The sequence below is a fragment of the Heptranchias perlo genome, chromosome 41 (assembly GCF_035084215.1).
Source record: "Heptranchias perlo isolate sHepPer1 chromosome 41, sHepPer1.hap1, whole genome shotgun sequence".
In the NCBI taxonomy this organism is placed as follows: domain Eukaryota; kingdom Metazoa; phylum Chordata; class Chondrichthyes; order Hexanchiformes; family Hexanchidae; genus Heptranchias; species Heptranchias perlo.
The window spans coordinates 5714056-5739622 of NC_090365.1; the positions used below are offsets into that span (position 1 = coordinate 5714056).

General features: G+C 46.8%; 1 protein-coding gene across 1 annotated transcript in view; it reads right to left on the minus strand.

Annotated features, from left to right (window-relative positions):
* Positions 1 to 24660, minus strand: part of plekhg2 (pleckstrin homology domain containing, family G (with RhoGef domain) member 2) — a 128999-nt gene extending 104339 nt beyond the window's left edge. Inside the window, exons 1-2 of the mRNA XM_067974799.1 lie at positions 24400 to 24660; positions 1114 to 1189 (exon numbers count right to left, since the gene is read on the minus strand). Of these exons, the coding sequence (XP_067830900.1) occupies positions 1114 to 1162 (49 nt within the window). The 5' untranslated portion in view covers positions 1163 to 1189; positions 24400 to 24660. The remainder of the gene's footprint in view (positions 1 to 1113; positions 1190 to 24399) is intronic.
* Between the last annotated feature and the right edge of the window lie 907 nt (positions 24661 to 25567).

Below are 25567 nucleotides of genomic sequence, written 5' to 3' on the forward strand. Positions count from 1 at the left end.
AAGATGTGCATTTATGTAGCACCTTAACACATCTCTCAGAAATGTCCCGACAGGATTTCACATGCAACGAGCTACTTTGAAATGCCATTATTGGTTTTATACAAGGTGACCCTTTTGTATACAAGCAACCGAACAACCAGTTCATCTGGTTTTTTTTTGCTGGTGTTGACTGAGGGAGGAATATTGGCCAAGAGACCAGGAGAACTTGCTTAATTTGCTTTAGGATTGTGCCTCTTTCTAGACAAGTTAACATCTCATCCAAGCTGAGAAGGCTGTTGAAAAAGCATACGGAATCCCGGGCTTTATAAATAGAGGCATTGAGTAAAAAAGCAAGGAAGTTTTGCTAAATCTTTTAAATCACTGGCTTAGGCCCCAGCTGGAGTATTGTGGTCAATTCTGGGCACCACACTTTAGGAAGGATGTCAAGGCCTTGGACAGGATGCAGAGGAGATTTACCAGAATGGTACCAGGGATCAGGGACTTCAGTTATGTGGAGAGACTGGAGAAGCTGGGCTTGTTCTCCTTAGAGCAGAGAAGGTTAAGGGGAGATTTAATGGAGGTGTTCAAAATTATGAAGGGTTTTGATAAGAGTAGATATGGAGAAACCGTTTCCGGTGGCAGGAGGGTCAGTAACCAAAGGACACAGATTTAAGATAACTGGCAAAAGAAACAGAGGGATGATGTGGAGAAATGTTTTTTACGCAGCGAGTTGTTATGATCTGGAATGCGCTGCCTGAAAGGGCGGTGGAAGCAGATTCAATAGTAACTTTCAAAAGGGAATTGGATAAATACTTGAAAAGGAAACATTTGCAGGGCAATGGGGAAAGAGTAGGGGAGTGGGACTAATTGGATAGCTCTTTCAGAGAGCTGGCACATGCACGATGGGCCGAATGGCCTCCTTCTGTGCGGTATGATACTGTAAAATTGGTTCCTCCGACAATGCAACGCTCCCTCCGTGCTGTACTGGAGCGTCAGGTCCTCCTTGTGCACTCATCTCCTGGGGTGGGACTTGAACCAGCAACCCTCCTGACTTAACACCGCGAGTGCTTCCAATGGAACCAAACCGAGACTCCGCAATGGGGCCAACACTTCAGGCCAACACGGGGAACTGACCTTGATTATTGGCTTGCTTTCCACTGGTGCTCTGTGCTCCTTCAGGCATGGTGAGCCCGTCACAGCTGAGGGAAACCTGGAAGAAAAGAGAAAAGGCGTTTTATCAACAACATCCTCATCGATTCAACCCGCAGATTTATTTATTTAGAATTTTCGGGGGAGGCAAGGGGATGGTTTTTTGTGCTCCAATTTAGTGAGGTCAGCAATGGGAAATGGGAGAATTCCGCCATCATCAAACACTCACTGGCCGGTTACAGAACAAGTCTCCCTCTGCTCTCACCGAAAGATATCCTTAACCCCCAAGCCCGGACATGAAAAGAACAAACTGAAACGGTGCCGTCTCTCGAATGGGACGTTAAACCAAGGCCCCGTCTGCCGTCTCAGGTGGGCGTGAAAGATCCCATGACACTATTTCGAAGAAGAGCAGGGGCGTTCTGGCCAATATTTACCCTCAACCAACATCACATGGTCATTATCACATTGCTGTTTGTGGGATCTTGCTGTGCGCAAATTGGCTGCAGCGTTGCCTACATTACAACAGTGACTACACTTCAAAAGTACTTCATTGGCTGTAAATGCACTTTGGGACACCCTGAGGTTGTCCAAGGCGCTGTATAAATGCAAATCTTTTTTTTAATTAAATAGATCTAAAATTTCTTAGGTTCAGTGTTAGTTAATGACAAATTTAGGATTGATCCTAACAACAACAACAACTTGCATTTATATAGCACCTTTAACGTAATAAAATGACCTAAGGCGCTTCACAGGAGCGTTCATCAAACAAAATTTGACACCGAGCCACATAAGGAGATATTAGGACAGGTGACAAAAAGCTTGGTCGAAGAGGTAGGTTTTAAGGAGCGTCTTAAAGGAGGAGAGAGAGGTGGAGAGGCTTAGGGAGGGAATTCCAGAGCTTAGGGACTAGGCAGCTGAAGGCACGGCCGCCAATGGTAGGGGCGATGGAAATCAGGGATGCTCAAGAGGCCAGAATTGGAGGAGCGCAGAGTTCTCGGAGGGTTGTAGGGCTGGAGGAGGTTACAGAGGTAGGGAGGGGCGAGGCCATGGAGGGATTTGAACACAAGGACCGGAATTTTTAAATCAAGGCGTTGCTGGACCGGGAGCCAATGTAGGTCTGTGGGGTCACGTCTTAGAGTTTACCAACACCCACATTTTATGAGCTCTGAGAAAAAGCAGAAGGCTCATCCTAAAAACAAGCCTCGTTCTGCCAGCAGAATGACCCATAAGAAAAGAATTGAAGAAAATGGAAAGGATAAATAATAAATCAAGAGGCCCTCACAGAACTGTCCTGGTCTACAACTTTTTTGCTGATTTCTGCCTGTGGTGCAGTGGTTTCTGGCTAAGCCAGCACTTCTTCACAAGCAGACTGCCTGAGCCAAGAATATTTGCATTTAACAGGACTGGGCACTCCAGGCTCACTCGGCGGTCAAAGGTCACCCGCGAGAACCAGTCCTAATTTGGGTTCCTTGTCCAGCTGATGTCAGTGATTTATGTGGAGACTTTGTGTGAGAGGGGGAGAGAGAGAGAGAAAGAGAAAGAGAGAGGGATAGGGAGAAAGGGGAGAGAGAGAGAGAGGGGGGGATAGAGAGAAAGGAGAGAGAAAAAGAGAAAAGGAGAGAGATAGAGAGAGAGAGGAATAAAGATAGAGGGAGAGAAATGAGAGAGAGCGAGAGAGAAAGGGATAGAGAGAGAGAGAGAGAGAGAAAGGAGGAAGATAGAGAGAGAGGGATAGAGGGGGATAGAGAGAAAGAGAGAAAATGGAGAGATAGAGAGGAAGAGAGATAGAGAGAAAAAGAGATAAATTTGCATTTATATAGTGCCTTTCACAACCTCAGGATGTCCCAAAGCGCTTTACAGCCAATGAAATACATTTTGAAGTATAGTCACTGTTGTAATGTAGGAAATGCAGCAGCCAATTTGCGCACAGCACGATCCCACAAACAGCAATGTGATAATGACCAGATAATTTGTTTTAGTGATGTTGGTTGAGGGATAAATATTGTCCAGGACACTGGGAAGAACTCCCCTGCTCTTCTTTGACAGAAGATGGGATCTTTTACGTCCATCTGAGAAGGCAGACAGGGTCTCAGAATAACATCTCATCTGAAAGACAACACCTCCGACTATGTAGCACTCCCTCAGTGCTGTACTGAAGTGTCAGCCTGGATTATGGGTTCAAGTCTCTGCAGTGGGATTTGAACCAATGACCTTCTGACTCAGAGGTGAATGTGCTACCATTAAGCCTACCTGAGGCCCCATCTGCCCTCTCAGGTGGATGTAAAAGATCCCATGGCATTATTTCAAAGAAGCGCAGGGGAGTTCTCCCCGGTGTCTTGGCCAATATTTATCCCTCAACCAACATCACCAAAAAACAGATTATCTGGTCATTATCACATTGCTGTTTGTGGGAGCTTGCTGTGCACAAATTGGCTGCTGCGTTTCCTACATTACAACAGAGACTACACTTCAAAAGTACTTCATTGGCTGTAAAGCGCTTTGGGACATCCTGAGGTCATGAAAGGCACTATAGAAATGCAAGTCTTTCTTTCTAGTCAAAAGATTCTGGGTCTCCTTTAGCCTAGGCCTGTGCTACCCAAACCCTGTGCAGAACAAACCCTTGTTGCTGTAAAGAATCATATTACCCAGGCCTTTTATCTTAAACAAAAGGTTGCAAAGTATTACGATGTATCTCCTTTTGGATTTTTGTTCTGCCCACTCCTGGTCTATTTTTAAAATAACATTTGTTCCTTCTCATTATTGGTCTGAATTTTGTCCTTATTGGAGCCCACATACGTTCTCCTCGCCCTGCCTCATTCTATCCCAGGACGGACCATGAGACTGTGGGACTGTAGGACCCTCACAGCCTTTCCTTCCTTTGACAATCTTCCTTCTCCTAAATCACAGGGATTGCGAACTTTGTGACCTGGCAACGACGGTGATTCCAAAAGACCCAAGTTGTCTTAATTTTTAGCGGAAGCGAGGATGTTAATCTTAAAAGGTTTTAGAAAAGAGTCTTAATTGTAAGACTCCTTCCTGAAAGAGGTAGAAGTCTAGTGGGGTGGGGGCGGGAGGCAGTTATTGTTACTGTTCAACCCATAATCTCTATTTAAAACAAATATATTTCCAGAAATATTCTCTGATATTTATCTCAATGGGGACCGACAGTGTTGGATCTCCGTGTCTCACTGCTCCCCCCATGATGCCACCAACACAGAAGAATGCAAGAGGTCTGAGTGGCTTCATTCAACTTAACCAGGACTAACTGCCTTCTCCCTTCTCTGCTCCCATCAACCCTCCTTCTCCCCTATTCCCTCCTTCTCCCTCTCTGCTCCCATATTCCCTCCTTCTCCCTCTCTGCTCCCCTATTCCCTCCTTCTCCCTCTCTGTTCCCCTGTACCCTCCTTCTCCCTCTCTGCTCCCATATTCCCTCCTTCTCCCTCTCTGCTCCCATATTCCCTCCTTCTCCCTCTCTGCTCCCATGTGCCCTCCTTCTCCCTCTCTGCTCCCATATTCCCTCCTTCTCCCTCTCTGCTCCCATATTCCCTCCTTCTCCCTCTCTGCTCCCATGTACCCTCCTTCTCCCTCTCTGCTCCCACGTACCCTCCTTCTCCCTCTCTGCTCCCACGTACCCTCCTTCTCCCTCTCTGCTCCCCTATTTCCTCCTTCTCCCAGCTCAGGCTGCTCTGTGCCAATGGGAAAAGCGGAATTATTGTGGTTGAAATTGATCTCGGGCGTTAGCAAATCCCCCGCCCTGATTCTTTTCAATGGTCGATTAAAGTTGGGCAAGGTGAAAGACAAGGCGGCCGATTTGCGGCCGCAACCTGCCCTAACACTAAAGAACAATTTCACCCCGTTATGTCAAACTGGTCCAGTGAACCTGGTTAAAAAGGCACCGTCTGGTTAAAACTCCTCCACCATCTCCCCTAGGCTGCTAAACAGAGGACAAATGTGGTGAATTCACCCCATAATATGGTACCAACTTTATATCCAAACTTATCTATTCCAACACTCATTGAGAAAAAATTGTCAGACAAAACCCCCTCGTTTCACATTAATCCACTGCTGCCAGTCCAACACACATTTTCCCCGGCAGATTTTGAGCCCAGTTTCCGGAAAGGAATTTTCCATCTTGTTCTCAGAACTTGGCCTGCCTAGAAATTCCCCAAATAACTGCAACTGTGTCTCTCAGGAGAAGCCTTTCCTCAGCTCGGTCCAGATGGCATCTCTCACTCACTAGGAATTTCTCTTGAAGAGAATTAAGATTGAATGGTCTCTTCTTACTGAGGGTATATTATCCAGTTCCCCACTTTGACACCCCACCCAAGATTTCCGCCTTTCTCCTCTTACCCCGAATCTCGTATCTCCCACTTTACTTGATTATTTTAAAATTCTCATCCTTGTTTTCAAATCCCTCCATGGCCTCGCCCCTCCCTATCTCTGTAACCTCCTCCAGCCCTACAACCCTCCGAGATCTCTGCGCTCCTCCAATTCTGGCCTCTTGCGCATCCTCGATTTTCATCGCTCCACCATTGGCGGCCGTGCCTAGGCCCTAAGGCCTGGAATTCCCTCCCTAAACCTCTCCGCCTCTCTACCTCTCTCTCTCCTCCTTTAGGACTTTCCTTAAAACCTACCTCTCACCTGTCCTAATATCTCCTTTTATGGCTCGGTGTCAAATTCTGTTCGATAATCGCCCCTGTGAAGTGCCTTGGGACGTTTTACTACATTAAAGGCGCTATATAAATGCAAGTTGTTCTTAATGATGGAACCTCCCAATTAAAATGGGTTGCTAGTCCAATACCACTGCCCATTTTACACATTGCACATTCTGTGCGAAGAACCTCTTGGTAAAAGTCATAAATTATTATTTTGCTAATTCGAAACTGTGCCCCCTTGTCCTAGGAATATAGGAACAGCAGGAGGCCATTCAGCCCCTCGAGCCTCTTCTGTTATTCAGTTGGATCATGGCAGTCACAGTTTAGTTTGAGTAATGATCTGGATTGTCCTACGAGATCCACTTCCACTCATGCCTATACTGAATGTCCAATTTCCCCCACTTTTGTCCTCATAACTCAGTCCTCAGATGCTAAGGATCAAACTTGTCTCTCTTGCGTTTAAATGTTTGAAAGCCAACACAAAACCTTTGACTGTCTCGGGGCTGAGGGACTCCAAGAAGAAATTTGTTTTTGGGATATGCTTCTATTCATCATTTTTAAATGTGATTTATATTAATTTTTTTTTTAAAAAGGAGGTATTTCCACAATATTATCCAAGAACATTCAGGTGCGGCCCCCAAGGCCTGTCAATACAGGCGAGACCCTGTCTGCTTCACCACTAGAGACACCAACACTTAAGCCAGAACTTCACGATTATGCTGAAGTCCAGTTCTGAACTGGATTGTCCGATTTTCACAAGCTCAGTTCAGATGAAGAAGGCCCTTTTGATCCAGTTGACTTTTTCCTTCCAGAACACCAGCCCAACCATTACTCCCAAGTCAGCATCCAGCTGCATCGAGTCTCCTAGCAACCTGTTCCAGCTGTGCATCACCCTCTGTGGCTTGAGTGAGCTTTCCAGAAATTTCTAGATACATCAAAGAACGTTCTCTATTTTTAACAGTTGCCTCCCATGTGGTGTTGGCCTTGGCTCAGTGGTAGCACTCTCGCCCGAGTCAGAAAGGTCGCTGGTTCAGGCCCCACTCCAGTGATCTGAGTACATAATGTGCACTGACACGTCGTTGTAGCACTGAGGGAGTGCTGCACTGTGGGAGGCTCGGGCTTTCAGATGTTAAACCGGGGCCCCGTCTGCCCCTCGCAGGTCGATGTAAAGCATTCAATGTTCAAAGAAGGGCAGGGGAGTCCGCCTGGTGTCTTGGCCAATATTTAAATAGCGCCATGGAATCTTTCACACGTAGGAGACATGGGTGGTGATTTTTAACTGCTGGCAGCCCCGTTCACAAGGCACCTGAAGGTTACAATTGGCGGGGGAAACGGATGACTCCCCCTTGGAGACCCGCCTGACGCGATTTTCAGGCGGGCTTGTAAATGGGCGCCCACCACTCTTGCCCGAAATAGGCGGAAGGTACGCTGCTTGGGGATCTACGCCTGGCATAGAGTCCCATTCACACACGTGTGCAGGCGCTGCCCATTAGTACCAGATGGCTGCTGGACAAAACAGTCAATCTTAAAGGGGCCATTGGAAGCCCCTCCAACAAAAAAAGGCCTGAAACATTTTAGCGGGGAATGCTTGTGGGGCCAGGAGCAGCGGGAAACTCCTCCTGATCCCCTCCCCTCTCCCCCCCCCAAATACTGCAGCTCGCTACCAGCCATTGGATAGGGGACCTCCCCGTCCCCTTCCCCACCCCACCTTTTACTGCCGTTCTGATATCGCCCGATTTACACTAACCAAGTACTGCCCTGAACTATCAGTCTAGACTGGGTGCTCGAGTCAGGAAATGGGAGGTGGGACCCACAACTTTCTGACTCAGAAGCAAGAGTGCTACCCAACTGAGACAAGATGCCAAGAAAGATTTGCATTCATATCAGGCCCTTCACGACCTCAAGATGTCCCAAAATGCTTCTCAGCCAATAAACTACTTTTGAAGGGCGATCGCTGTAGTTTTGGCAGCAAAACATGGCAGCCATTTTGCGTACAGAAAGGTCCTGCAAATGACAAGGAAATACATGACCAGTTAATCTATTTTTTGGTGGTGTTGGTTCAAGGATGAAGACACCTGGCGAATTGCCCCGCTCTTCTTTGATAAAGTGCTGTGCGATCTTTTACACTCGCCTGAACAGGGAGGCATGGCCTCAGTTTAAGGCCTCATCCTCATTCCAGCACCTCTCGGATGCCCACGGCTAGCCAGCGACATTGTCTCGGACTCTCTCTCCGTCCTCCCAACAACCACCAGAGTCAAGTTCAAGAAAAGGCCGTAAATTTCTTATAGCTGCATCCTATTATAGTAGTTTAATGGACAGAAAGAAAGGATGGGGGAGAAATCCCTGCAGGCAAATGGCCACGGCCGTATTAAAATTGAGACCTGGAGTCTCGGTTGTGTAAGTGCTGCTGAACTGTTACAGAAACAAATAAATATTTGTGGTCAATGAAGTCACTTGTCAAGCCACGGTGCCAAAAAGGGGAGGGAACTCTAGTTCCAAGAATCCCAGCAGTCTGGGCCTAGATATGAAACCGCACCCATTTTAGTAGCAAACGTGTCCTTTGTGTTTTCATATCTGCACCTTTATTTTAAGTGCCGGTCACAATTTACTGGACCAATAAATCCGCCAAACGTGAGTTCAAATCCCCACCAAGGCAGTTTGAGAATTTGGGTTCAGTTACAATAAGTAAATAAAAAGCTGATATCAGTAAAAGTGACCATGAAGCCGTCGTAAATTGTCATAAAAAACCCAACTGGTTCACCAACGTCTTTATCGAGAAGGAAACCTGCCGTCCTTACCCGGTCTGGGCCTCTATGTGACTCCGGTCCCACAGCAACGTGGTTGACTCTTAACTGCCCTCACTAACAGCGTTGTGAGAGCATCTTCACCACATGGGACTGCAGCAGTTTAAGAACAAAAAGTCCATCACCACTTTCTCAAGGGGCAACCGGGGATGGACCATAAACTAATAAACAAAAGCCTTCACAAGAGAACATTTTTTTAAAAAATGCACCATTTTTTTTTGGTAATGCTCCTACGATTTTTCTCCCGGGTTTGCTCACAGCAGGAGGTTACTCTTTAATTCCGGGAAACTCCAGGACGATGCTGGATAGTTGGTGACCATCGCATGTGGGTATTATGCGAGGAAACTCGCTCCTAAAGAATGATCACTTGCATGAGGAGTCAGTGCCCCTAGAATGGTACCCCCAGCGAGAGTTGGCACGTTTGGGAGAGAGAGAGGGGAGAGGGAAAGCTGCAAAGTTATAAAAGAAAAATCAACAGATCTCATCTAATAAAATATAACGAATTAAATTTTATGTGTGTACTTTTGTCTCTCTCCTGCTGTTTAATTTATAGCCTAGAAACCTAACACTGCTCTGTATGGGACAGTAAATGAGGAAATTACAGGAAATGTCATCTTAACCATTACCCAGGATATAATGTTACACTGAAGAATTTGGAGATAAATTTTCCCTGCAGGAACATGCATTTTTTTTTTAAAAGCAGTTTCCTCTCTCATTACATGTCCCTTTGTGAAATTCCAGCAGTCATGTATTATGATAAGGTAGGAACGGCATGGAATTATCAGGGCCAGAGCGATCTCCTGGGCTAGTTTTCATCGCCTAGGGGAGTCAGAGAGGAATTTCCCAGATTTTTTTTCTTCCCCCAAATTAGCCCTGGAGTTTTTAATCTGGTTTTGTCACCAGACACCAGGCCAGGGAGCGAGAGACCGATTGGACGCATCAATACGTGGCTTGAAAGATGTAGATGGGAGGGCTCCAGATATTTCGGGCACTGCACCATGTCCTGGGGTCAGCGGAAGCTGTGTAGATGGGGCGGGCTTCACCTGAACTGGACTGGGACTAACGCCCTGGCAAATCAGGAATTAGGAAGCAATGGTGGGTGAGTGGGAGAAATGGGCCAACGCAACCTAAAACAGTGAGGTCATGGGGGCTCTAGAGAGATGCAGGTGGCAGATAGGAGAAAGGTTAAGAAGAAGGATAGTGAAGAATAAGCAAAATTAAAGGGGCTTTGGGTGCTGAGGAGTGTGAACTGGTCGGGGTTGCAGTGTTAATTCAGGAAATGCAAATGCAGGAAACATTAAAGTCAGTAGGCAGCTACTACTTAAAAGGGAGGGATGTGCATCTAGTTTTGGCTATCAAGACAGAAGGGAGACATTTAATCTCCAGAGACAGCGCAGAGATGAACCAGTGGGCCTAGTGTCAAAGGGCTGAGGTACAAGGAAAGACTTGGGATCTTCAGACTGGGAAAGAGACATCTGAGAGGAGCTTCTATAGACCAAACGTAAGGAAATGGAAAAGGTAAATATTAAATTAAATCGTGAGGGAAGGACAAGGGAATAAAGGTTCAAGCTAGTTAAAGGTAAATTTAGGATCGACGTCCAGAAAGAGAAGTGAAGCTAAATAGTGGATTCTCTTAGGAAACAGTTTGATGCTGAAACGGAAGGCCCTACGGATCTCTCTGGATTAAGATGGGCCGAATTTCCTTGTGATCTGGTGACACAATTCTGTAGCCTTGGTGGAAACTTGGCTCCAGCCAGAGACGGATTGAGAACTAAATATTCCTAGATATCAAACTTTGAGGATAGATAAGGAAAGCAACAAGGGAGGAGGGGTGGCCTTGTTAATTAGGAACATGATTACAAACATAGAAAGGAAAGTTTTTAATTGGCGGTGGTGCTTGCAGCACAGTCTGAGCTAAGGAACGATAAGGGATTGGGAACACCTTCAAGAATCATAGAATGATGCAGCACAGAAGGAGGCCATTTGGCCCATCGTGCCTGTGCTGGCTCTTTGAAAGAGCTATCCAATTAGTCCCACTCACCCTGCCCTTTCTCCGTAGCCCTGCAAATTTTGCCTTTCGAGTATTTATCCAATTCCCTTTTGAAAGTTACTATTGAATCTGCTTCCACCGCCCTTTCAGGCAGCCCATTCCAGATCACAATCACTCGCTGTGTAAACAGAAATTTCACCTCATCTCCCCTCTGGCTCTTTTGCCAATGGACCACTAAATAATGGGAAAGAAAGCATGAGAGTTACAGGCAGTTTAAAAAGGTTTTCAGTAGTAACAGATTTATTATAATTGGGGGGCTTTAACTCGTCTGAGGTAGATTGGTCAAAAAGGGGAGCGATTCGTAGAATGCAACCAGGATAGTTTCCTAAATCAATATGTTGCATGTCTAACAAGGAAGATTGAGCACTGAACCTGGTGTTGGCTAACAAACTAGGAGACACAGAGGGTAACCAGAGGACACAGATTTAAGATAATTGGCAAAAGAACCAGAGGAAAGAGGAGGCCAATTTTTTTTTTAACGCAGCGAGTTGTTCTGATCTGGAATGTGCTGCCTGAAAGGGCGGTGGAAGCAGATTCAATAGTAACTTTCAAAAGGGAATTAAATACTCGCAGGGCTACGGGGAAAGGACAGGGAAGTGGGGCTAATTGGATAACTCATTCAAAGAGCCGGCACAGGCACGATGGGCCGAACGGCCTCCTTCTGTGCTCTATCATCCCATGATTTTATGAGAAGGACGTGAGCTGGAGATTAGGAAATAATGACCAGATCCTAAATAGGTTCTTATTGAAAATACATGAAGAAAAAGAGGAATCATAGATAAAAAGGCTTTGAACTGGAAGTGAGTTAATTTCAGTAGGATGAAAGGGGGCGGATTAATTGGTTGGGAAAAAATATCGCAGATCAAATGGCAGCCCAGCAGTGGGAGATAGTTAAATCCATTCTGACTGGAAGCAAAAGGAGTTCGTCAAAGGCAGGGATTTAATCGATAGAGAGATTAGAGCTAAAGTGACATTTAAAAAAGAATCACAGAATAAATATACAGGGGATTATACAGAGGAAAACTATAGAAGGTAAAAATGATGGGAGATTAGGAAACTAAGAGGAAGTATGGAATATAACAGGCAGTTAACAAACAACAACAATTTGTGTTTATATAGCGCCTTTGACATAGGAAAACGTCCCAAGGAGCTTCACAGCAGCGATTATCAGACAAAATTTGACACCGAGCCACATAAGGAGATATTAGGACAGGTGACCAAAAGCTAGGCCAAAGTGTTAGGTTTTAAGAAGCGTCTTAAAGAAAGAGAGGTAGAGAGGCGGAGAGGTTTAGGGAGGGAATTCCAGAGCTTAGGGCCGAGGCAGCTGAAGGCACGGCCGCCAATGGTGGAGCGATGAAAATCGGGGATGCTCATAAAGGAACAAAAAGGATAGTGGGAACCTTAAGGATCATTTAGGACTTAGATCGTGGACTGGGAGTGAAGGAATGGCAGAGATGCTTAAAAAGTATTTTGTCTCAGTTTCAACGGGAGGGAAGGTGAAAGTGGGACTGCAGGAGATTGTGGAAGAGTCACTACTGTATTATATAGTGTGCAGTTCAGGGCATTCCAGTATAGGAAGGTTATTAGATCATTGGAAAGGGGACAGTGAAGATTCACTTGAACAAACCAGGAATGAGGTTCTCGATATGAAGAGTTGAAATGTTCAGACTTCTATTTACTGGAAGAGAGACGGATAAGGGGGTCTGACAGAGGCTTTTCAAGATTTTGAATGTTTTTGAAAGATAAATAGCAAAAGATTGTTTCCACTGGTTGGCAAATCGTTAGGAAGTAATAAACCCAGGATTATCACAGGAAGAACGAAGGGAAAGTTGTCTCTTGCAGAGGGTTATTAAAACATGGATTGCTTTGTCACTAGTAACTGTTGAAGCAGAGATTGTAGCGTCAATTCAAATTGGATAAGCATTTGAAAAGACAAAATATAAAAGGAAATGGGGAAAGGAAAGGGAAAGGGGATAAGAGTGGAGAGCTCCAGTGGAAGGGCTAGCACTGGCAAGGGCTCGATGGGCCGAATGGCTTCCTCCTGTCTTGTAATATCTATGATTCTATGAGGAGTATGTTTGGGATACACATTTCCCGGTGGCAGGGTATAATGTTGTTGTTGAGGCAGCTGCCATTAACATTTCCCACATTACAACAGTGACTACACTTCAAAAGTACTTCATTGGCTGTAAAGCGCTTTGGGACATTCGGAGGTCGTAAAAGCAAGTCTTTGTTTCAAGTTTTTCTTTAAAAGGGAGTTCAGACATGATAAATTGCACTGCCCAGTGCGGAGCTGAGCCAGGCTACCAATGGGCTCCAAAGTATCGCAAATCATTGTTGGTTCTTCCCCCGCAAGCATCTAGTGGCACTGCGCGGTGTGGCATTGAGTTATGCAAACCATGAAGGACCCAGGTTTGATCTCCGCTCTGTGCTCTTAGTTCATCTCAGTCCCGGGGAAGTGGGGAGCTGGTTGGGTTGGTGCTCAACTGTTCTCCAAGTCCAGCTCAAGGCAAGCCTGAGGTGCCCCAACTCGAGGAGGTGCCCCCAACGCAACACAAGAGCGATGGATGGGGCTGAAGGACCCGAGACAGAATTGGATGGGGCATTGACTGGTTACTGCCTTATGGACCTCAATGGCACAGGAAGAATCATGAAGATGATTCCGAAAATGATGATAAAGGTGCCGAATTGCGTTAGAATCGCTCAGCCCTGATTTATCTGTTCAATCTTGCCAAGTTGTTAACTGCATATTGAGCAGCTGGGCAGGAGCCTGAGGAACAAATTATAGAACAAACTGAGTGGGAGTTCAGGGAGCCTGGAGAATGGAGGTTGCACAGAGGAAAAGTTAATAGAAGAACATCAAATGTTTTAAGGGGAAGCGAGGTCATAGAATCATAGAAAGGTTACAGCACGGAAGGAGGCCATTCGGTCCATCGAGTCTCCACCGGCTCTATGCAACAGCAATCCAGCTAGGCCCACTCTCCTGCCCCATCCCCGTAGCCCTGCTCCAGTTGTGGTCGAAATAGTGTTTTATAAAGGCTCATCATGACTTCCATACTTTTGTACTCTGTGCCTCTATTTATAAAGCCCAGGATCCCATATGCTTTTTCAACCGCTTTCTCAACCTGCCCTGCCACCTTCAACGATTTGTGCACATATACCCCCAGATCCCTTTGCCCGGGCGTTGAGTTTTTCCTTTCAATACTTATCCAGTTCCCTTTTTAACGCCATGATTGAATCTACCTCCACCACCCCCTCGGGCAGTGCATTCCAGATCCTAACCACTCGCTGTGTAAAAAAGCTTTTCCTCATGTCACCTCTTTTGCCAATCATCTTAAATCTATGTCCTCCGGTTCTTGACCCTTCTGCCAATGGGAACAGTTTCTCTCTATCTACTCTGTCTAGACCCTTCATGATTTTGAACACCTCCATCAAATCTCCTCACAACCTTCTCTGTTCCAAGGAGAACAACCCCAGCTTCTCCAGTCTATCCATGTAACTAAAGTCCCTCATCCCTGGAATCATTCTAGTAAATCTCTTCTGCACCCTCTCTAAGGCCTTCACATTTTTCCTAAAGTGCGGTGCCCAGAACAGGACACAATACTCCAGTTGTGGTCGAACTAGTGATTTATAAAGGCTCATCATGACTTCCATACTTTTGTACTCTGTGCCTCTATTTATAAAGCCCAGGATCCCATATGCTTTAACCACTTTCTCAACCTGCCCTGCCACCTTCAATGATTTGTGCACATATACCCCCAGATCCCTTTGTTCCTGAACCCCATTTAGAGTTGTGCCCTCTAGTTTATATTGCCTCTCCTCGTTCTTCCTACCGAAATGTACCACTTCGCATTTTTCTGCGTTAAATTTCATCTGCCACGTGTCCGCCCATTCCACCAGCCTGTCTATATCCTCTTGAGGTCTATCACTATCCTCCTCACCGTTCACTACCCTTCCAAATTTGGATAAACATATGAGGGAGAAAGGAGAAGAAGGATATGTTGATAGGGTTAGATGAAGTAGGGAGGGAGGAGGCTCGTGTGGAGCATAAACACCGGCATGGAGGAGTTGGTCCAAATGGCCTGTTTCTGTGCTGCAAATTCTATGTAAATCTATGTTTACACGGGGACAGTGCGAGCCAGAAAATCCATCCCTTCACCGGCCAGTGTTGGTGGTCAATATCCGTTACTTTTTATAATAGGTCATACAGTTGCCATAGCAACAAAACTATGAAACCAGGAAGTACGCAGCAGACAGGTCAGCATCTAAAAGAGGAAAAGGGTTGAAGATCTGGCAAAGAAAGATCATCAGGAGTCACATCATAGAATGTACAGCACGAAAATAGGCCATTCGGCCCAACATCGACAGCCCTGCTGTGCATTTTCCACCACTTTGATTCTCTTCATCTCCAGCCTTCACAACGTTTCTTTTTAAAGCAAAACTGTGTCGCGTGAGGTCGTGTGACGGGAATAGTGATGCCTGCCTGTGGATTTGGCGTAAAACCCGCCCCGCGATCGGCCTCCTGCCATAGAGAGACCGCCCGATCCCAACTCCCCGCTTCCACGACGAGCGGTCGACCGGCCGAACGCCCGTTTCACGCCCGGGCGTTGAGTTGAGAATCTAACCTCCACCCCATGTCTTTTTCTGTTGCCACGGAGAGAGGCGGAGCCAGGGCAGCGGTTTCACAAACCAACGACGCGCCTCACGGTCAATTGGCGAGCACTTGGCAACCGAAGAAAGAAAGGCCGCGGCCGCTCTCGAGAAGCAGCGCGAGCGGAGGCTTCAATTTTTAAGTCAGGAGGTTTAGTGGCTTCTGAGGTTTGGCTGTTTGAGAGTCAAAGCTGGGAAGGAAACGCAGAAAAGAAACCATCTCCTGAGGCAAACAGATAGTGATGTGTTGGCACTAAAACGGTTATCATATTTCCTACATTACAACACTTGACTCAAAAGTACCTCATTGGCGGTAAAGCTCTTTGGGACATCCTGGGGCAGTGATAGAAGCTATATAAATGCAAGTTCCTACTTTCTTTCATTCACCTCCTAATGGCCGGTTTTGGGACAGCACTGGAGGAGGCCCGAGAAAAGTGCGCATAGACCGAGGATGGGAGAGTTAATTCAGGCCGCTAGGGCCAGGGGACGTAAATTTAAATTAGTGAAAAGCACATTTAAAATAGATCTTAAAAAGGACTTCTTTGTCCAAGAGTGAGCGACGTTTGGAATAATCAGCTGGTCGGAGAGTAGGGCAAAGACATTAGGGATATTATAATGGGTGAGTCGAGGTCCCAGAGGGATGACCTTTGATCGACCAAAAGGCCTTTTTTCACCTTTGACTTCTCTCATCCCCTTAAGAGAATTTCAGCCTCAAAATACCCTTAAAATTAGCAGCTGCTCGACTGAAATAAATCCTCCTTACATATTTAATTTGCACTCCTCCTCTACCTGCTGTGTCTATCATTCCCTTCGGCACAGAGTATAAAAGCAAGGAAGTCATGCCAAACCTTTATAAATCACTGGTTAGGCCTCAGATGGAGTAGTGCGTCCAATTCTGGGCACTACACTTTAGGATGGATGTCAAGGCCTTGGAGAGGGTGCAGAGGAGATTTACTAGAATGGTATCAGGGATGAGGGACTTCAGTTATGTGGAGAGACTGGAGAAGCTGGGATTGTTCTCCTTAGAGCAGAGAAGGTTAAGGGGAGATTTAATAGAGGTGTTCAAAATTATGAAGGGTTTTGATAGGGTAGATGTGGAGATATGGCAGGAGGGTCAGTAACCAGAGATTTAAGGTAATTGGCAGAAGAATCAAAGGAGAATTTTTTTTTTAACGCAGTTTTTTTCTTATGGTCTGGAATGCGCTGCCTGAAAGGGTGGTAGAAGCAGATTCAGTGGTAACTTGCGAAAGGGAATTGGATATACTTGAAAAGGAAAAATTTGCAGGACTATGGGGAAAGAGCAGGGGGGTGGGTGTAGTAAGATTAATTGGATAGCTCTTTCAAAGAGCCGGCACAGGCACGATGGGCCGAATGGCCTCCTTTAAAGGGGCCTCAGAAGGTCCTTCGCGTCGCGGGATTTAGTGTTTCTTGTGGGGGCCTGTCCTTAAGTATTTCCCTCAAGTACAGATTCCTGTTTTTTGTTAACTGTGCTGAAAACATGCATTCCATTTCTTGGCGCTGGGGGAATAGCCGGGAATCCAGCCATACTACACAGATGATGTGATCATTAAATATGGCTTGTCCATGCTCGTTCAATTATAGCATCCAGTTAAAAAAAAAACAATCGCCCGTAGTTCCCTCGGAGAAGCAGTACTGAGATATATGTGCGGTGATGTCATATTAGACTGCAAGAGACAGGTCCAAATGAGTTCTTTTTAAAAGAAAAGAGAAGGAAAATAGTTTTCGGAAACTTGAACAGAAGGCAAAGCCAACTCTACCCAAAACACAAGTTAACAAGGCTTTGTAGTTGTTCTCCAAACCTCTTCTGAAGCAAAGCAACAGCTTGCACAAATACAACTACTTTGAAATTAAAAACAAACGCCTCAAAGGCATTCCCAGAATTGGAAATACGACCCGAGTCGGGAAAAGAGAGATTAGGAAATGTGATGGGAAACTTGGCTGAAGAGGTGAGGTTTTTTTTTAAAAAGATTTTTAAAGGCTCGCTCCTACTCTCTGGATCTCTCTCCCTAAACCTCTCTGTTTCTCCACCCGAGAGGGCAGACAAGGCCTCGGTTTATTGTCTGCATAAACAGGATCAGCACAGGCACGATGGGCCAAACAGCCTCCTTCTGTGCTTTATCATTCTAAATAATACGCCTTGTATATTGTACAATATATACAGGAGTGGCACATCTCTGTGAGGCAGTGCGTTATATAATATATATAGTAATGTTACGTGACTGTAATAGTGTATTATAGTGTATATTATAATGTATATGCACCCGCGACCTCTACCACCTAGAAGGACAAGAGCAGCAGGCACATGGGAACAACACCACCTGCACATTCCCCTCCAAGTCACACACCATCCCGACTTGGAAATATATCGCCGTTCCTTCATCATCGCTGGGTCAAAATCCTGGAACTCCCTACCTAACAGCACTGTGGGAGATCTTTCACCACACGGACTGCAGCGGTTCAAGAAGGCGGCTCACCACCACCTTCTCGAGGGCAATTAGGGATGGGCAATAAATGCCGGCCTCGCCAGCGACGCCCACATCCCATGAACGAATAAAAAAAATGTAGTATATAGAGAAAGGAACGGTCACTGGAGACCCCATCTCTCTCTCTCTCTCATGGATTCTGTGGCAGCCCTGATTTATTGGCTTCTCTTCCAAAAGGACTGACTGACCTCTCCCCATCTATCTGACACTGACCCATACAGACTGGAAGGTCCTGGATTCAATCTCGGGTCTGTGCGGAGTTCGCTGATCCCAGTCGGGGCAGGAGTTGTAGCGAGAGTCAGCTTCAGTGCCTGTGAGCTGGGGGAAGATCGTGGTGGGGGGAGGAGTGGAATCAGCCAGGACTCCCACTCCTGACCCCTGCTGCAAGGGGGATTTCAGGTGAGGACAATCATGGTCGATTAACCTGAAGAACGGCAACTTGGGAGGAGATGCCAAGGGGTTGTGGCTTGTATCCCAGCAGTCAGTGCTCTCAGGAGAGGAGGGTGGAAGGAGGAGCAGGAGTTGGATTTAGGAGTTGCCAACTCTGGTTGGCCGTATTCCTGGAGATTTCATCACATGTCCTCCTGCCTCCAACCGTCTTGCCCCCCACACTCCCGCCATTGGCCGCCTGACTTGTCCATCCTCACGGAGCTCCACCCCCACACTCCCGCCATTGGCCGCCTGACTTGTCCATCCTCACGGAGCTCCACCCCCACACCCCTGCCATTGGTCACCAATCGGAAAATGAACAGACCTTTCGTTTCTTGATTGGATGATTCTTGACTGTCAGTCAAACAGCCTGTTTCCCATCTCCAATATTTTTATAACTAACAAACAAAAGTGTTCAAAGAAAATGTTTTTAAAACTTTTTTAATGGCGCTATGATTTTTCTCCCGGGTTTTGCTCACAGCCGTGTCCTGGAGATTAATCTTCAATCCCTGGAGACTCCAGGGCAATCCTGGAGGGTTGGCGACCCTAAATTGTATTGCACAGTACAGGTTGAAAGGATGTTGGGAGTGGAACAGGTTGAAACGCCCAACATTGTAACTCTCTTACTGACACTTGTATATTTGACTTTCTCCGCTGCGCAAAATTCCAGCACAAGATGGGTGGAAGACGAGAAGTGGATTTGACTTGTTTTGATGTCCCCTCGTTTCTCAAACCGTAACGACCGTACGAGAAGCGTCTGAGGTAATGTCTCAGTCAGTCCCAGGTTTGCTGAGGTTGACGTGCTGGGCAGTGCAGGACTGGCAGCTCAGCGACCAAGTCGCTTACAAAAGTGTGTAAACGTTGCAAGCTGTACACACTTAAAGAAAAAACACACACGCGCGCGCTCGAACATGAGGGGCATGTGGCCTTTTCAGAGGCTCTGTAAATATTCTATTAATGATTGCAGGGGTTTACTCTATTTCTGCCTTGGCTTAGCGTTTTTTTTTTATTCGTTCATGGGATGTGGGCGTCGCTGGCGAGGCCGGCATTTATTGCCCATCCCTAATTGCCCTTGAGAAGGTGGTGGTGAGCCGCCTTCTTGAACCGCTGCAGTCCGTGTGATAGTTTAGAAGGATGAGAGGTGATCTCATTGAAACGTATAAAATTCTGAGAGGGCTTGACAGGGTAGATGCAGTTTCCCCTGGCTGGAGAGACTAGAACTAAGGGGCATAGTCTCAGGATAAGGGGTCGGCCATTTAGGACCGAGATGAGGGAAAATTTCTTCACTCAGAGGGTTGTGAATCTTTGGAATTCCCAACCCCAGAGGGCTGTGGACGCTCAGTCGTTGAGTATATTCAAGTCTGAGATCGATAGATTTTTTCGGACTCTAAGGGAACCAAGGGATATGGGGATGGGGCGGGAAATGGAGTTGAGGTAGAAGATCAGCCATGATCTTTTTGAATGGCGAAGCAGGGTTCGAGGGGCCAAATGGCCGACTGCTGCTCCTATTTCTTACGTTCTTATATTTCGGCCCCATCACAATCGGCCCCCTCCTCCTTCTGGGAAAGGGGAGGTTCTTCATTGTGCCAATCATTAGCCAGGCCAAGATTTGATGCCCACGGCCTAAAACCTGGTTGTAATTCCTCACAAGACACGAGGATAAATCGTGTGATCCGTTCTAATCCATTATCCTGGCTGATCCCTCCATTGCAAGGGTTTATTGGGAGCACCGACTCCCAGTTGGCCCAAGAACAGAACTGGTCTTGTATTAATTTACAAGTGAGTGCGTGGGTTGGCCTGGTGCTGACAGTGAACACAGTGTTCAAAGTGTGTAACATTTCAGACATCCCCTTATCAGAAAGTGCTCTCTACAAAGCAAAACAGTAACTCAACACAAGCTTTGGCAGAGTCTGACAGACAAAAAAAAAAGACACATTTTTGAATAGTTTGTGTTGTTCTGGCCACTGTGATCCATATTTCAGGGAACCGTAGTGTTCCTGGGACATTCCCAGATTTCCCATGTCCAGGACCAGAATTGTGCTGGTCCGCGGGGGGAGAGAGGCACACTGCGGAGGAATCTGTTTAACCGCGATGAGGCTTAAGTAAAAATAATTTCTGTTCAGGAGTTCATCAGAATAGTATCAACGTATAATATACACACACGGTCTGGACGTTACTACTGTACACACCAGAAATGCTGTTCACTATAATATGCACAGGGATTGGTGTTCACTATAATATACACAAGCACTGCTGTTCACTATAATATACACAGGGACTGCTGTTCACTGTAATATACACAGGGACAGCTGTTCACTGTAATATACACAGGGACAGCTGTTCACTGTAATATACACAGGGACAGCTGTTCACTATAATATACACAGGGACTGCTGTTCACTATAATATACACAGTCGCTGCTGTTCACTGTAATATACACAGGGACAGCTGTTCACTGTAATATACACAGGGACAGCTGTTCACTGTAATATACACAAGGACAGCTGTTCACTATGATATACACAAGGACAGCTGTTCACTATAATATACATAGGGACTGCTGTTCACTATAATATACACAGTCGCTGCTGTTCACTGTAATATACACAGGGACAGCTGTTCACTGTAATATACACAGGGACAGCTGTTCACTGTAATATACACAAGGACAGCTGTTCACTATGATATACACAAGGACAGCTGTTCACTATAATATACACTGGAGCTGCTGTTCACTATGCTGGTGCTGTCCCTGGGAGTGTGTCAGTATTTACAGGGGGTCCCTGGGAGTGTGTCTATTTACAGGGGGTCCCCGGGAGTGTGTCAGTATTTACAGGGGGTCCCTGGGAGTGTGTCAGTATTTACAGGGGGTCCCTGGGAGTGTGTCAGTATTTACAGGGTGTCCCCGGGAGTGTGTCAGTATTTACAGGGGGTCCCTGGGAGTGTGTCAGTATTTACAGGGGGTCTCCGGGACCGTGTCAGTATTTGCAGGGGGTCCCGGGGAGTGTGTCAGTATTTACAGGGGGTCCCTGGGAGTGTGTCAGTATTTACAGGGGGTCCCTGGGAGTGTGTCAGTATTTACAGGGTGTCCCCGGGAGTGTGTCAGTATTTACAGGGTGTCCCCGGGAGTGTGTCAGTATTTACAGGGGGTCCCTGGGAGTGTGTCAGTATTTCTAGGGGGTCCCCGGGAGTGTGTCAGTATTTACAGGGGGTTCCCGGGAGTGTGTCAGTATTTACAGGGGGTCCCTGGGAGTGTGTCAGTATTTACAGGGGGTCTCCGGGACCGTGTCAGTATTTGCAGGGGGTCCCGGGGAGTGTGTCAGTATTTACAGGGGGTCCCTGGGAGTGTGTCAGTATTTACAGGGGGTCCCTGGGAGTGTGTCAGTATTTACAGGGTGTCCCCGGGAGTGTGTCAGTATTTACAGGGGGTCCCCGGGAGTGTGTCAGTATTTACAGGGGGTCCCCGGGAGTGTGTCAGTATTTCTAGGGGGTCCCCGGGAGTGTGTCAGTATTTACAGGGGGTCCCCGGGAGTGTGTCAGTATTTACAGGGGGTTCCCGGGAGTGTGTCAGTATTTACAGGGGCTTCTCTGTACTGTTTTAAAGCCCCAATCTTATCACAGCAAAGCTGAAACCAGCACCCCTTTGGGATAAAGCAGAGGCAACATGCAACTCAAAATAATCCTTGCTATAGGCTATGCAACACAATAAAGTTTTATCGAGTAATGCTATCATGCGACACAAGGCTTTTAAAAATCATCAGTTCTCCTCCATAAACTCTGAGAAAACATCAGCAGTATCATAGTAGGTACAGCACAGGAGGAGGCCATTCAGCCCATCGTGCCTGTGCTGGCTCATTGAAAGAGCTATCCAATTAGTCCCACTCCCCTGCCCTTTCCCCATTTTATTATTTTCCCTTCAAGCATTTATCCAGTTCCCTTTTGAAAGTTATTATTGAATCTGCTTCCACCGCCTTTTCAGGCAGCGCATTCCAGATCAGAACAACTCGCTGCGTAAAAAAAATGTTTCCTCATGTCGCCTCGTACTCTTTTGCCGATCATCTTAAATCTGTGTCCTCTGGTTACTGACCCTTCAGTGATCCCTCCAATTTTGAGATCGGCACAATCAGATATTTGACTGAACAAATTTCCCTTTCTTTCCCCCTCCTATTTTCTTCCCTCTCCTATTCAACTGTGGGAGGCGGCATCACAGCCAAACCTGACCCTGTCCTAACCCAGCAGCGACTCCCCTGGACTCTCCAGCAGAGGTGACTGGAGCAGCAATCCTGGCTGGCCTTTCTTTCCCTTCCCCTACTCCAGGGACAAGGCGCCTGCAGGATCCTCCAGCGCCACCTTCAGTACAGACCAAGGGTTGAAGATGGGATTGCCCTGCTCTGCCTGGCCTGCGATCACACTGGAAGGGACATTTTCCAATTAGGCATTGGCTGGTATTATAACGACGTCAGTGGTTGGCATGGGGATGAGTCACAGCACCAGCTCCCCCCTCCCCTTTGTAATGGGGGAAACTTGTTGGGGGAGGGGCACAGCATGCGGGGGAGGGGGTACTGAGGCACACACCTGGAGCTGTGACAGACATGTTTACATAGGTGTAATGGTCAATTGGTCAATTCTGTGAAATATCGCAGTTAAGCAACTATTAACGGAAAGAAAATTATGAACAAAACGCCAAGAAATAAATTGAGAGCCTTGTTCAAATATTAGCCTCGAGCGTCAGCTCCAAGACTCTCTGCGCTGCAGTTGTGAGGCTGGATGAACAATCTCCCATTTCTGTGCCGTCCTGGTTCCTCACCCATTTAAGTGTCAGCCGTGGCTCAGTAGGAGCATTCTGGCCTCTGAGTCATGTCGGTCGTGGGTTCAAGTCTCACTCCGGGGACTTGAGAACGTAATCCAGGCCGACACTCCCAGAGCACTTTCAAACATTTCACACCATCGATGTGACATTAAACTTTGCATCAGATTCATTCTCAGACCAAAAGTGGAGGCAGGGGCCAAATCTGCAAAAATTAGCCCTCCTTCCCCCCTCCCCCACCATTGAACATTTCCTGATTCCCAGAACTTGCATTTATATAGCGCCTTTCACAACCTCAGGACGTCCCAAAGTGCTTTACAGCTAATGAAGTACAGTCAGTTTTGTAATGTAGGAAACGGGGCAGCCTATTTGCACACAGCAAGATCCCACAAACAGCAATGTGATAATGATATTGGTTGAGGGATAAATATTGGCCAGGACACCCGGGGGAGCTCCCCTGCTCTTCTAAATAATGCCGTGGGATCTTTTACGGCCACCTGAGAGGGCAGACAGGGCCTCGGCTTAACGTCTCATCCGAAAGACGGCACCTCCAACGGTGCTGCACTCCCTCAGCGCTGCACTGGGAGTGACAGCCTAGATTTTGTGCTCAAGTCTCTGAACCCATGACCTTCTGACTCAGAGGCGAGAGTGCTACTCACTGGGCCGTGACTCAAGTCGGTCGAACAGCGCCCGGTAAAATAAATCGAAATGATTCGAAACAAACGGAGTAGCTGAACCGTCCTTTCAAGCCGGTTTCTGCGGTGTTACTGGATGAGGAATCGTCCCTTTTGATGTGAGGACTTGAAAGCGGTCACCCAAAATCCTGAAAACCGCCCAACTAAAATTGCACCTTCACGACCAAAACAAAAGCACCCATTTCCCATTCAGATTCAAGTCCCGTTACTCCAACACTTTTTGTTCCTAATTTGTTTTGCTTGGAAAAGCCACACAATGAAGACAAGAGAATAAGGGTCGACTTGCGAACAAATCAAGGAATCTTCGATCCAGATATTAGTGACAGCGAGACCCTGAATTGTGTTGCCTGGCAGATTTTAACGAATCCTATTTTTAAATTTTCTTCCCAAAAAAAAAATACATATTTTTTTTTAAAACCCTTTTGTTTTTGAAGCCCAGGAGTTATTTGCTAACTGGAACAATTGGTGCAGGATTCCTCGGAGAGATTGGTAACTGTTTCATTTGATTATAGTATTAAGTCCCTTTGACTGGTTCTGCCAAGCACAATTGTATTGACACTGAGCTCTTTGTGGGAGAATTCTTTCCTCTCCTCTTTCTTTAATTCAGTTAAGGAGGGAAAAAAAAAAGAAAATGGCTAAAGCAGACTTTAAGAGAGGCAACAAAATCTTGACATACCTTTCAATCCTTCCCTGCAGCACTAAAGGTCTCTCATTTATTTTAGGCAAATCCCACCACATGTGAAATCTCTTCCACCAAAGACTTTTTTTTTGTTCTTTCTCACTCTTAACTCAAACCATTCAAGCCTCGCGGAGAGCTGTGTGCGTACAAGGCGTCAGGAACTGCAGCTAACTTGATGGTCAGGAGAGTGGGGGTGGGGGCCGAGGGAAGAGGTCCATTACAGACACAGCCAGAGGGAAAAGACGAGCTTGGCGTCCTTCCTGCTTCAGCCAGAGAGAGAGAGAGAGAGAGGAAATAAAGTTCAGCCCCCAAGAAAAAAAAAATTGTCTCTTTAACCCTTTATGGGTCCGACCTGCTGTGGAGTCTGCTGGCGATTTCACTTCAGGAGCCCAAATGCTTTCGAGTGCTTGCTACATGAAGCTTCTCGGGTTACAGCTTAGAGAGAGCGTGCTGCATTCTTTGAGAAGAAAAGGCCAGGCTGAAGTATTTCATGCCCCCCGTCGCTCCCTTCCTCTCCTAAAGGAGAGAAATCTGGGCTGGGGGTCACAAGTCCAAGGACACCAGCACTCCTCTGATACCTCACACCTCTACCACCCCCCCCCACTGCCTCTTCTTCACACGCGAACCCACAACAGCGAGTGCCCGGCGGGATATTTGACCATAGGCAGCATCGCAGGATGTTCGACCACCGGCGGCATCGCAGGATGTTCCACCACCGGCGGCATCGCAGGATGTTCGACCACCGGCGGCATCGCAGGATGTTCGACCACCGGCCGCATCGCAGGATGTTCGACCACTGCCGGCATCGCAGGATGTTCGACCGCTGGCAGCATCGTGTAATATTCCACCGCAGGTAGCATCGTAGCTCAGCTCGATCCCGAGTCCGCACACTCGGGGGGGTCAGGCAATAGCAACTGGAAGTTGGGACTCGCTGTACCCCCAGCCCCGCTAGTTCGGAGGTGCTGAGGCTAAATTGCAGCAACTTTCTTGCTGAGAGCTACAATATTAAATGGTTTATTTTAGTTGTATCACGTTCAGTTTTGCAAACACCATTGTATGAAATGCAGGCCCAGCTCAGACCCCTCCCCAACTCGCTGGTTGATAACTGATACTGAGACTGACAAAGCTCTACAGTGAAGTGACAGATTTGATCCAAATGCTTAAT